At 36.3% G+C, this 13,467-nt stretch overlaps 1 protein-coding gene across 11 annotated transcripts in view; it reads right to left on the bottom strand.

Annotated features, from left to right (window-relative positions):
- Nucleotides 1-13,467, bottom strand: part of CCDC141 (coiled-coil domain containing 141) — a 242,433-nt gene that overhangs the window by 38,631 nt on the left and 190,335 nt on the right. For all 11 annotated transcript variants that reach the window (XR_014265131.1, XR_014265132.1, XM_082466655.1 and 8 more), the window contains 4 exons: nt 12,426-12,605; nt 10,522-10,671; nt 2,192-2,332; nt 1,290-1,478 (listed from right to left, as the gene is read on the bottom strand). Coding sequence is in view for 9 of the 11 variants with exons in the window: in XM_082466655.1 (XP_082322781.1) it covers nt 1,290-1,478; nt 2,192-2,332; nt 10,522-10,671; nt 12,426-12,605 (660 nt within the window). In the remaining 2 variants the exon portion in view is untranslated. The remainder of the gene's footprint in view (nt 1-1,289; nt 1,479-2,191; nt 2,333-10,521; nt 10,672-12,425; nt 12,606-13,467) is intronic.

The raw sequence follows: 13,467 nt of genomic DNA on the forward strand, positions 1-13,467 counted from the left end.
CGAGATCAGCTCCGTGTTCTGTGACCACCTAGAGGGGTGGGATAGGGAGCGTGGGACGGAGGAAGACGTAAGAGGGAAGAGATATGGGGATATATGTATATGTATAACTGATTCACTTTGTTATAAAGCAGAAACTAACACACCATTGTAAAGCAATTATACTCCAATAAAGATGTTAAGAATAAATAAATAAAATAAAATAAAAATAAAAAGCATATGGCACTAAAAAGAATCCAGATATCAGCTAAAGGAAAGAAAAAAGCTCAAACACACAAAATCCAGCCTAAGTAATTGAAATCATTTACAATACATGGATAAAGTATTGTCCAAATAACACTGATAAATAACTTCTCTTTTAAGAATAAGATTTAGTCTATAGATTGAGGAAATATCATTTGAAGAAGAGCATTTGACCTTTTCTTGATAGAAGACAGTCATATTTTCAAAGCACAGTAGAGAATTGAGAGTTTCTCACTGAAAATAAATAACTGTGATGGAAGAGGTGTCTGACCAAGGCTAGAAACACTTATGCTGAGTGAGAAATAGAAACACATGACTCTGTTAGGAGCTGGCTTTAAATAAGTGCCACAGAAGTACAGCGAACCTATACATCAGATATAGAAGAATGATCATTTCAATCCTCCTTAATGTGGTGTTAAATCTAAAAGCTCTATTGCATTAGTGGGAGAGACATTTTGTATCTCAGAAGAATGGACTACAAAGAACACTCAAGAACTTCAAGTGTAGAGCTTCTTCACTATGAAGTATGCCAATAATGACTAACTTGCTACATTTCATGTAATTTGTGTATACTTTGCCATTTATCCTCTTGACAAAAACGAAATAATATCAATAACAATTTTTGTACCTGAAAAATCCAAGTATCACCTTTCTCTCTAAACATTTTCAAATTCTGTGAAATAAATGTCATTTTTGAGTGTTTTAGCAGATATCCAGCAGTGAACATAATTCCATAATGGTTAAACATATCTTGAGTTGATGAGTTTATGGAGAAATGAGAACCTCTCATATGTTGCTGGTAAAAAGAGTAAATTAGTAAAATCTTTCCAAAGAGCAATTGGACAATACAATCAAAACCTTGTAACATGCATCCCCTTTGGTCTGGCAATTCTGCTTTAGGAAATTATCTTAAGGACATAATCATGAAAAGAGGCATGATGCATGAATTTAATGACAATAATAGCCAATGCAGCATTATTTTAAAGCAGCTGAGTAATTTTTAAAAACAACATTACAACACAGATAACATTACAACAAGAAGAGGATACCTCTTCTATCAACTCCTGGAGATGCTCAGTCAGGTCCAAATTCTTCCTGTAATCTGTCACAACTTTGTCAAACTCATCCACATTTTTCTGCAAATCCCTCATGGCTTCCAAAAGGACATTCACTTTATTATTTGGATAATTTAAGAAAAAAGTTTTATTCTCAACTTTTCCCATTTTCCTTTTCAAAGCCTGTGCAAAAAAAAAAAATTTAATGACATTCAATTTTTATTTATGAGGCTAGTTAGTGATTAAATATTGAGGGAAAAACTTGGAAAAACTTTTGTAGTTTCCTCCATTTAATATGTTAAAATCATAATTATTAAAATGCATTTTGGAAAGAATAGGTTTTCTTTCAGATAGTTTATTGATTCAGCAGCAAACAGAGAAAATTTACTGCATATCAGGATCTATTCCATAGTTTGAGAATGCTGCTAATGATTTTTAAAAAGACAGTGATCATAAAATCAAATATTTTATTGTCCTCAGTTAGCTCACTGTCTTCCGAGAAAGGCACTCAAATAATCTAGCCGTATAAGTGATAAGAGGCTGCAGGAACAGGGGAGGAAGCTCCTGACATAGGTGGGTACAAGGAAAGAAAGAGGGATATACAAGAGGGGGATGTGTGTGTGTGTGTATATGTGTGTGTGTGTGTGGGGGGGGAGAGTGGAAGGGGAGAGGCTGGGTAGATTTGGCAGAAATTATTTTGGAGCTGCTTCAAGAGATAAATCAATTAATTATGTATTTTACATGAAGTACCCAATTGTTATAAATATTAAAGATGATCTTTTCAGTCCTAATGCTATAAAAAAGCCCAAGGGTTAGGCATCTAGAATTGAAATGCAAAATAATTTTGCAATAATTGTAGTTGCACACACACACACACACATGTACTTTCTCATTACCTGTAGTTTCTCAGCATACATATCTACTTGTTGAATTTGATATTTGAGAGCTTTTAGATTTCGAGCTTTTTCATTTTTCTTGGTGTAATTAAACTTCAAATTGTTGAATTTCTTTTTGATGTCTTTGAATGACTCTTTGAGCTGCAGTTCAATAAAAAGAAACAGGTGATTTCCTTAAAATGAGAACACTAATATTCACTTGAAATAAATCAAGATATCTACACTTCAAAATATTCATAACCTTTGAAATGTATCCAGAGTGATTTTCAGTAGAAGACAGGTCTGCTAAGTGAATATATAATGTGAATTTAAACATATCCCCCAAATATAGGTAATTATAAATTGTTCTTAGTATTTTTTGATTTGTAATTTATAATTAGGATTACAGTTATAGAATATCCTTTGGTCTTCAAAAAAGAAAGTTTTTAACATATGATAGATTTTAAACAACTCTAATTTTCTTATTTGTATTTATTTATTTGACATCATTTTACAACTCATTCTGTTCTCTGTGTGCTAATATTTGTTCCATATTCCAATGCTCTTATAGCCATCATGAATAAATTTATTAAGCCTCCAAGGAGCTGTCCATGTTGCAGAGGTCAATGGAGTGTTGACATTTAGACCAACGAGGACATTAGTGGGGTGGAAGAGGAGACCCAGTATGACAGTCAGTAGGAAAAGGACTGTATTTGTCCAAATCCAATTAAAAATTATTTTTCATGGGCAGTTTCCAGAAGAGATTTACTTCTTAGATATAAGCCATTAACTTCAGAGGTCCTTAAAAAACGGAATGTAAGGTGACAGTTGTTGCCTGTGGTGGCAATGCTAACTTGTATATAAACAGAGTGTATGGCTATACACTGAAAACGGGGCATAGATGATGACTTTCTTAAGAACAAACAGTCCAACTTTACCAGTGAGCCAAAATTCTAAGCAGTCTAGTTCCATTAACAACAACGCTTTCTGTGCCCTTCTCCAGATTCAAGAAGGATAAACATATTGACAGGCAACTCACTCTATATTATCAGCAAAGAGAAGTACAGAGAAAATATAAACCGTCTCACATTACATGGAAGCATTTAACAGCCAAGAATAAACAATGTCATGGTTGATAAATTTGAGCTATGACAAGAAAAGTCAGGAAGACATTAAAATTCTTTTCAGTGACAGCAAGTAAATTATTTGGGAGGGAATAAAGGCTGGGCACATGCTGGATTTTAAACTTATAATGCAGAAAAACATATCTGCCCTAGAAAATGCTTGCTTTCTCAAAGTGCTTATTTCAAATTCTGCATATTGTAAAAACAGAACCTTGACCTTATCTTTAATACTTTCTGAAGACAACAATCTATAAAGCCCTAGCCTATTTGCATACATGGAAATTATTATACTGATGCAATTTTTGCATTTGCCACAACTATACTTCATCAGTGTTGTTTATTTTATATGATAAATGAAATTGTTGAGCATTAGCTTTAAATTATAAGCACAGAGACCATGTAAAATATTTAAATTGATAAATCAGTAATACTATAAAGGAGTGGAAAGAAGCGTAACTTCAAAATTTGAAAATGATTTCTCTATTAGAACTCAGAAAAATATTTAAAAGATAATATTCAGTTGGTATATTTATGAAATAAACAATTAATATTTAAATTTTTTGACATTTGATGTTTTAATATGCATGTATTTGTTATTAGTGGGAAAGGACAAATGAAGTTGATTTTATGGGATTAAGATACGGACTTCATCCTTAGTTAATCACATAAAACTTTGGCACTTTTTTCCCTTGAAGTCATAATCTGCAACAATAGGTGCAATAACTACCACATCTGAGGAAACCAGAGATTTTTGTATTAAAAAACATGTCCTCAATAGGGAGTTATTGTTTAATGAGTACAGAGTTTCTGTTTGGGATGGTGAAAAAGTTCTGGAAATGAATAGTGGTGATGGTAGTGCAACACTGTGAACGTATGTAATATCACTTAACTGTACTCTTAAAATGGTTAAGATGGTAAATTTTATGGTATGTGTCTTTTACTACAGCTAAAAATACAATTTTTATTTTTAATAAAAATAAAATAAAATAAAATGAAAGGAAAAAATACGTCCAGTCACTAACATGTATCCACTGGAAAATAAAATTTTATATTCTTTTTTCCCCCTTACTGTAACATGACATATATTATAAACTTCAGTCTAAAGAAAGGAAGAGGGGCTCTGTCATCAACCAGATAACCACTGGGTTACACCCGCTTGTTTAAATGGGAAAAAATCAACATCTATTTGAAAACTGTATGATAAATGAAGAAAGGCTGAGCCTTAACACTTTAATTCTAAGCCATGACATTTAAAGTCTACTTTGGATTAAGAAATTTAAGACTGATAAATGATGAGTGCAAACTTATTTCTGTTTGCCTCAGAATGTATGCACTTCCACTGAAGATGATTTATAAAGCCAAAGATGTTCATGGCGATATGGGTATGTGAAATGGGATCAGTTTCTTTCTGACACATGAGCTCCTTTGACAAGTTGCTGGCACTCTTCTCTTTTGGTCCCACTGGAAATCCATTTTAAATCCTGTACCTTTCCCAGCTCAAATTCAGGACTATGCAGACACAAGTGGAAGGCAGCAAGCATGAACTACCTTCAGCAATCAGATTTTCAGAAAAAATCCAGCCATGCCTAATTTTCTTACCTGCACATTCCAATACGAAAACTTAACTTCCCACCTAATCTCCACATAACTTGTGATCATATTTTTAAAGGAACTGAGTGCCATGGCTGCTCGGCTGTGGTATCATTGTTCACGCAGCTGTTTCTAACTTTAGTTAGCTTGTCAACAATGGGGAATGGTGTAGATGGCCAAGACAACTGCTCAACTGGAGCACAGAAGCAGGAAAAAACACCCAAAGCTTGGGGCAAGAAAAAGTTTACCCTATTCGAAATCTTTAAATGTTGTTATAATTCATACTGATAAAATTTCTGAAAGTCTTAAGACAATCAGGAGAAAGATATTTTTTCAAATGAACAGTGCAATTTTCCTATCTTTCCATATGTTCAGCTCCTACATATCTGCTGTGGAAGAAGCGGACTAATTTAATACAGCTATAATTAGAAAAAAAAAATCATTAAGACTTTTAAACTGCAGCTCTTCTGAAACTAGCATAATGAGCATCTTCACCAAATTTCCCAGGAAGCAGTAAGCCTCTCTCAGGGTTAGGCATAAACAAAAACTTCTTAGAGAAGAAGCAGAGTGAACAAGATGGAAAACAAGGAGGCTGGCTTGCTATTTTTAGTCTTGAGGAAGCCGGTTGAGGCAACTTCGGCACAAGAATGTATTATCTGTGAGTCTGTTGCTGGCAAGGCCAATTTAAGTGAGGGACATGAGACATTTTAAAACTAAGAAAATGTATTCAAAACAAGAGCTTTTCATTAGAACTATGGCACACAATTGTCCAGAAGCAAAAATACAAAACAAATAGTCCATTTCTCTTAATGTCCATTTCACGAGCTTAATTTCTTGCCCACCATTTTGCCTACTCCAGAAAAAAAAGCTTTCTGATTCTCATTTTCAGTAACAGAAAGAAGGCTGCAATGCTATCACTTCCCAGGGATGCCTGTGTTTGAAATGAAGGGACCCAAAGACTCATAACTTAACCTGAATGATTTGCTACAATTATTAACGGTAGAATATTTAGGCTTAGTGTTGGAGAGATTTTGGGATAAGACTTTCTTGGCCTCCATCCATTCAGCAACCACATGGCTGTCTTCCCGTGCTTACCATCAGTCTTGTAGAAGCAGGAAATGGGGCTGCTTGGAAGGAGAAGACAATTGCTCCATTTTAAATTGCAGGTGGCAGCATATCTCAGTAATAGCTATTTTATCCACTCTGCAAGTTTTGTTTGTTCATAATATATTTACGTTTCATTTTCTGGACACGATAACCATGATTTTAAACTTTAGCTTTCTGTCTTCTTCAGTAAGAAGAGTCATTTTGCAGATGTTACACACAAAACTTATAACAGATTCTAACCCTATGGGATGGACATTTTCAGAACAAATTATAACCTTTCCTATCCTCTTACATATACCAATGAAACAGACTCACAGTGGGGCCTGGTAATGAGCAGTTGTGACTGTGAAGTCCCCTGGGCTTCAAGTTGCCTAGACTCTTAGTTTCCTGAGGACTTTCCTGTTCTTATGGCCTGGCACACAGTAGTCATGTCTGTTGAATGATGATAATTTAGTTTTTTTCTTAAAATGATGAATTAAGGTCATCAATCTGGAAAACAGTAATTATCTGTACTATACCATAGTGCTGCCTCATCTATACCCTCTTTTTCTGCTTCCTTTCTTACCAGATGGTGGTTGTCCACAGTCATTTTGTCAATAGCAAAGCACTATACAATATCAGGAGGTTTAATGTTATTGGTTGTGTATCTGTCTAAGGCAGCAGCATTCCCCTATTCTACAATAATTTATTGCTGCTAATCTGCCTTATCTCCCTGGAACTTAGATGACCGTTTTATCCAAATTGACAAAAGAACAAAAGAATCTGTGTAACCAGAACAAGAGACTTTAACATATGGAATATATATATATATATATATACACACATACATATTTCTGTTTCCTTCCTGATGGGTAAGATGTTGCTACAGTGTAGAAATTTCAGGCTGAAGTAATATAATTATATGAAAGCTCCATCTGCAAAATTTATTTTGGGAAAATGAATAGCAACCCAATTCTGTCATTACTATTCTTTTCATCAAAGTAATTGTTCGTGACCCATAATGAGACTCCAGTGACAAATTTCCATTAACATCATGTAAATGTAAAGGTAATTTTTTTGGTCAGGTTGCAAGAAGAAAACATGCTCGATATTAACTTATTACATTTCTAAAGAAGACATGTAAAGAATAAGGAACTGATGATGTTCTGTCATGTAATATGGCAGAGAATATCTATAATGCTTTGTGTATTAAAAGCTTATTTATATTGCCAGGCAAGAAAATGTACAGTGAGATTCAACATTCATGCATACAAATATATCTGTGTGTGAAATGAATGGGAAAAAACTCCACAAAATCTGGCAGTCTGAAGGCTGTGTTTTCTAGTACACATGGAGAAAATGAGGTTTTACAATTAACTAACTATGTCTTATATAGTATATAAAATTAGAAAATAATAATATTTTACCCAAAGAGAATCAAGGCACAAAACCATGGTTCTTTGTCATTAAGGAATATCACATCACATTAAAAAAAAAAAAATCACATTTAGAATACCTCACTTTATTTTACCTTGAGATACTGAGTCCTTTTCTTTTTTTTCTGTTATTTTTTGCCGTGTGGCTTGCGGGATCTTAGTTCCCCAGCCAGGGATTAAATCCAGGCAACAGCAGTGAAAGCCCTGAGTCCTAACCACTGGACCACCAGGGAACTCCTGAGTCCTTTTCTAAGGGCCTTTAGTGCAATTAAAACCATGCAATAAAGTAATTTTAGTTGAAATAACCAAATGAACTGTGCTATTATATCAGATCATACAAAGAGCTTGTAATGAGTATGTTAGAAAACAAAGATAGAAGAAGAAAGCATAGTAAAAGGATACATTAACATCAGACCATGCAGTGGTTGAATGGGTTCAAACATTAACTGAATGGTGAACTCTGAGTTTAGCAGGTGACAAGCTGGTGCCCAGTAAAAGTTGGTCCCCAATAAATGAGCCTCTGGCCCAAAGCTGACTCCCTGAAACCCCACAGTCCTGCAGCACACTGCTCAAGTGAAAACTGTATACTCCTCAGTTTCCTCATCTGGAAAATGAAAGTCCTCCAAAACCAATTTCAGCTCAGATCAGTGAACTTCCAAGAAGCACTTTAAATGCACTGGATGCAAAATAATGCATTTCAAAATCAACTGAAAAAATCAAATGCTATGCTTGGTCTAGTTCCCTGGTGGGCTATCTGATTTTATTTTTTTATACAAAAAAAATTAGTGTAACATACAGCTTTTAATTTTACATAATTTTTAAGCACTTATACCAAATACTGATAATGATAATAATAATTAAAATATCAAATATTATTATACAACTTAGAATCTGGCTCTGACATTCACAATACAAACTAGACCACACATCTCTTTATTTTATTAACGGGCACTGAAAATATTCCTTTGGATTATTTTCCCATTAAGCTTGTAGTTGGAAAATCCAGGCTGTGCATGATATACTGTGACATGCCTTGTATATTTCTACGAGGAAGGAAAAGGGAAAAGGGCCCAAATTTGTCAAAGATCCTTTGAATATGAAACTGTGACTTATATCAAACATTAGTTGGATTTGAAGTAGAAGCAAATGGGAAGAATCACTCTCTTAATACTTAAGATCATGTTAAAGTGATATTTGATTCCTAAATGAAAGCTGCACGTATCTGGTTTCTGGTTCCTGTTACAGTACAGACAATCCTGGCGTGTCCCTTCTATGACTGGAAGGGCCATCTGTCTTCCCAGCCTGCTGGCTCCCAGCAAAGGCTCATCACGAGGCAGCCCTGTAAACAGAACCACTGTGGAAAGGGCCTGAACAGGGAGACCCAGCTCCATAAAGGCCACCATGCTTCAGGAAGAGGGAAACTGAGACATGGGCAGCTGGGAATAGCCCTTAGCCTGCTCTCTTGTGCGTTCAATAAAATATGGTTGAACGTCACAGCAGAGAGAGAGATCTTCAGCAAGAAAAGTTTACAAAGAAAAAAAAAAAAAGGAAGAAGAGGAAGAAAAAGAAGAAAGAAAACAACTTTGGGGAAAGATAGTAAACAAAATTATTTCCATGGCTGTGAATCTAAATTTTATAGCCTGAGGAGAATTAAGATTGTTTTCCTTAAAGTGATCTGGCTGAAGTCTTGCTAACTGCAGTACGGGAACCGGAAGAGGCCGTTCTACTACACAGAGGGCAGGCTACACTAGGGGTTTAACACTGAGCGAATTAATGAGCCTCTCACCCACAGTGACTCCTGAAACACAGACGCAGAGCAGAAACTCTACAGTCGTGTGGCACACTCAACTGAAAACCCTCCATGATGCTGCTTCCTGTTTCCCTCCCGCTGAATAGGATCCAAGCGGCCTCTCCTGCTCTCGCCCTCTTGCTTTCCTTCCAGCCATGCTCCTTTCCTGCACTTCTCTGTGGGCTATGAAAGGGCAAGACCACTTTCTAAGTTTAGTTACTCATACTTAAGTCCATGCTCTAATGTTGTTTGATAATATTTGATACTCACTGGTCCTAAATTGTGTAAAGAGGGCATAAACAGAAACATCAAGAAGGTTCACCACGTCTTTTTCCCTCCGCTCACTTTCCTAATGGGTTTGTGATTAATGAACTTAGAAACATCTTGCTCTAAACAGAGATAAATCTGGAATTGTGGTACCTTTTGTTCTGCTGTCAGTTCCAGTAAGGAACCAGGACCCTCGCTAACCTATATTTTTCTCCTAGAACAAGTAAACCTTTAGATGGAAAGTTTAACTATGGGAGGGTGTGGCTCTAGTTCAGTATGTGTCTGGGGGTTGGGGGTTGGGTAGAATTGAGAAAGCGGAGGTGGAATTAACTGTGTATGGAGGAGGGGCATGGACTAGGAGGATACCTATCACCTGTTATTTCTTTTTCTCTAGGTGTTGTTTTGCCAGAGAAGCCACTCAGTTTGAGTAAGTATGAAACCAGCCACTTGACTTTGGTGATAATACTTTGTAGCCTCTGAGGCAACAAGCCTGCTTCCCTTAGCACCCCCTTCATCATGAGTCAGTGGTACTTAAATAGCATCTCAGCAGGCGGGAGCTGGCTGAACCGGGATGCTATCACTCTGCACTGACGATGTGTATCCACTCAAGCAAAACAACTGCTGTGAGGGTTTGGGGTGGGTGGGGAGGAGCAAACAAAAAACCCTAATACTGCATTCTAGGTTCTTCCATGCTTTGACAATACACTGACCTCAAAAAGTTTGGGAGCTTAAAGTTTACTCAATCTTTCTGAGCCCTGAGGCCATTGCTTGGTGGATTAAAGGTCAAGGGTAAAAAGAAAGTCTCCTGATTCACTGTGCATGTGTGTGCGTATGTGTGCGTGTGTGCGTGTGTGTATGTGTGTGTGTGTGTGTGCGCGCGTGTGCGTGTGCGCATGTGTATGTGTGTGTGCACGCATGTGTATGTGTGCGTGTGTGTGCGTGCGTGTGTATGCGTGCACGTGTGTGCGTGCGCGCGTGTGTATGTGTGCGTGTGTGTGTGTGCGTGTGCGCATGTGCACGTGTGTGTGTGTGTGTGTGTGTGTGCACGTGTGTTCTCACCTCACTCATCTCACCCCTTGCGGTACAGAACTCCAGGCTGTGGGTCAGGGCCCGCTCGTGGTCCTCAGCCTGGGCACGCCAGTTCAGACTGTCCCCCTCAAGGATGTCCAGCTGCTGCTGCAGGTTCTTTGCAGAGACATTAGAACAGTTCTAAAAATGAAAGAGAAGTGGAAGTGATGAAGGAAATTGGCAAAACAGCAATGAGAACAACATGCTATTTACCTGCATTGTGAAACTCATAAATGACATAAAAAAATAGGCTCCTGATTTGTTTTACCTTAAGCTTCTTTGAATATAATGATTTCAGAAAGAAGCCAGACACCCAACACCTAATGTTGGGAAAGACAAACCCCTACATTTCCAGTCTTGAAACTTCAGTTTTGAAGATTTGCTCATCACACCCAACGCCTCAGAGACACTATTCATTATAAGGTATAATTTTTACTTCAAAAGGCATAAAATATGCATTAGAAACATTTGGCTTCTGCACTATAATTTTCCTGTCAACTTGAGCGTAACCTCAGGTTTATTACACAAGTGCTCCAACCTCTACTCAGCGCAGAGGGCTGCCGAGGCCAAGGCCAGATGCGGACTGGAGAACAATTTACATTATTTGTGCAAAGTGAGACGTCTTACTTGTTTTTTTTCTTTTAAAATAAATTTACTAATAAAACAAAACTCTTTAAAAAGAAAGGTCTTTCTTGGGAAAAACATTCTGTTAACAGCAACAGATATCTTGTATTTCTATGTCTTTCAGTTAAGAAAATACTTTAGATCCATTGAATTCCATATAGTTTAGTGGATATCTTCAATGAACTTTGAAATAAAATTGGCCATTATGATTTTTATTAATGTTATACATACTGGATAGAATTAACATAATCTTTTCTTCCCTCAAATTAAGAATTTGGAGAAGGAGTTTTTTTAAAATCAGAGCCCAATGTGTTATTTAGGGAAATTTAATCTGGAATTATTTCCATCTCTTTTAGGCTCCTTTGGTAAGGTCAGTCCAGTGGAATAAAGCAGATCCAGTGATGAGTGCCAGATCCCTGGGTGGAGCCAGGGTTCTTGGGCTTTTCTACCCTGGGGTTTTATGGATAAAGCAGCTTCTCTGGGATAAGACTCTTCACCTATAAAACGAGGGTCCTGGGCCTGACGATCTCTCGGCTACCTTTTGGATCTGACGTGCTAAAGCAGCATTGTCCAACAGAAATACAATGTGAGCCACATAAATAATTTTAAATTTCTTAGTAGTCATATTAAAAAGTAAAAAAGAAACAGTTGAAATTAATTTTCATAATATAGTTTGTTTAACCAAACACATACCCAAACATATAACCAAATAACCAAATATAAAAAAACATTAATAAGGTTTTTTTCATATTAAGTCTTTGAAATCAAGTGTATATCTCACACTTAGAGCATATCTCAATTGCTGCTAAATTTCTGTCAGAAATACTTGATCTGTACTTAAATCTCATAGAGTTTAATAGACTCACATACCCAAATTGTTCCCAATATACTTAAAAGTTTTACAATTTGGGGTTATCAGTTTTAAATTTAAATTAATTAAAGTTAAATAAAATTAAAAGTTTAGTCCCTTAATTACATATTTAGGCATATTTCAAACGTGAAAAACTAACTGCCATTATAGATAGCACACCTCTATGATTTTTCTAAATTAGCATGAGAACAGATGTATCAAACAAGGCTTTTAAAATCAGATTTTTCTCCTGAAAATTCTTTTCTCTGGACGTGGTAGAAACTTACCACAAATAAGTAGCCCAATGGTTTAATGTATTTTTTAATTTAACGTATACCAGGCGATCTGCCTGGTTTCTTTCATCCTACAGGCCAACTGAGAGCTATATTAGGTATAAATGATGGTGTTCTAAGTTGCTTACAGGCCGCTGAACTGACGAGATGACGTCCACCCCCAAGGAAAGCGCCAGTTTATGCAGATGGTCTATGTGTGCCTGCTTTTCCCGAGAGCGACTGAGGAGAACCTGGACACCGTGAGCATCACCCATTTCCTTTGGCTGTTGTAGAAACTCCAGTTTTCTTGATCTGAAGAGTCGTCCCAGCTGGAATTTAGGCCATTAACAATTAACCTTCATATTTTTACGAAGACAGATTTTTAAAACTGAGGTATAGTTGATGTACAATATTATATAACTGACACGTGTACAATATAGTGATTCACAATTTTTAAAGGTTATACTCCATTTATAGTTATTATAAAACATGGGCTATATTCCCTAAATTGTACAATATAACCTTGTAGCTTATTGTATACCTAATAGTTTGTACCTCTTAATCCCCTACCTCTGTACTGCCCCTCCCCCCTTCCCTCTCCCCACTGGTCACCACTAGTTCTCTATATCTGTGAGTCTGCTTCTTTTTTGTTATATTTACTACGTTGTTGTATTTTTCAGATTCCACATATAAGCGATATCATACAGTATTTGTCTTTCTCAAAGATAGCTTTTTTTTAAAAAAAAAAACTTATTTCCTATAACGTTTAACTAGCAGGTCAACACTGACAAGCCCATCTAAAATTATTAGTATTATAGACAAATAAGTGTTACAATGCTGCAAGTCAATAGGGTAAAATTGACGGACTAACACTGTCAGTTCTATTAAAGAAGAAAACACTGTTTGCTCATAGCCTAAAACTTTAGCAAGATGAGGCCTGTGATCTGAGTAAATTCAGAGGCTATTTTCAAGGGATTTCAATAAGTCTCCATTTTCTGTTAATAGAGGCTAAGGACTATGAAGTTTTACTGAGCACTCTACTGATACTTGAGATATAAAAAACATTGTTTTCTTCCTTCAAAGAGCTTACACTTGAGTTAGGGGAACAAAAGTAATTAAGAATCAAGGTGTTAAAAATGACAGATGTGCGGAATAAACAATAAGAGTTCAAGGAATTTTGAAGAGAGAAAA

Source organism: Balaenoptera physalus, assembly GCF_965194825.1.
Source record: "Balaenoptera physalus genome assembly, chromosome: 6".
Taxonomy (NCBI): domain Eukaryota; kingdom Metazoa; phylum Chordata; class Mammalia; order Artiodactyla; family Balaenopteridae; genus Balaenoptera; species Balaenoptera physalus.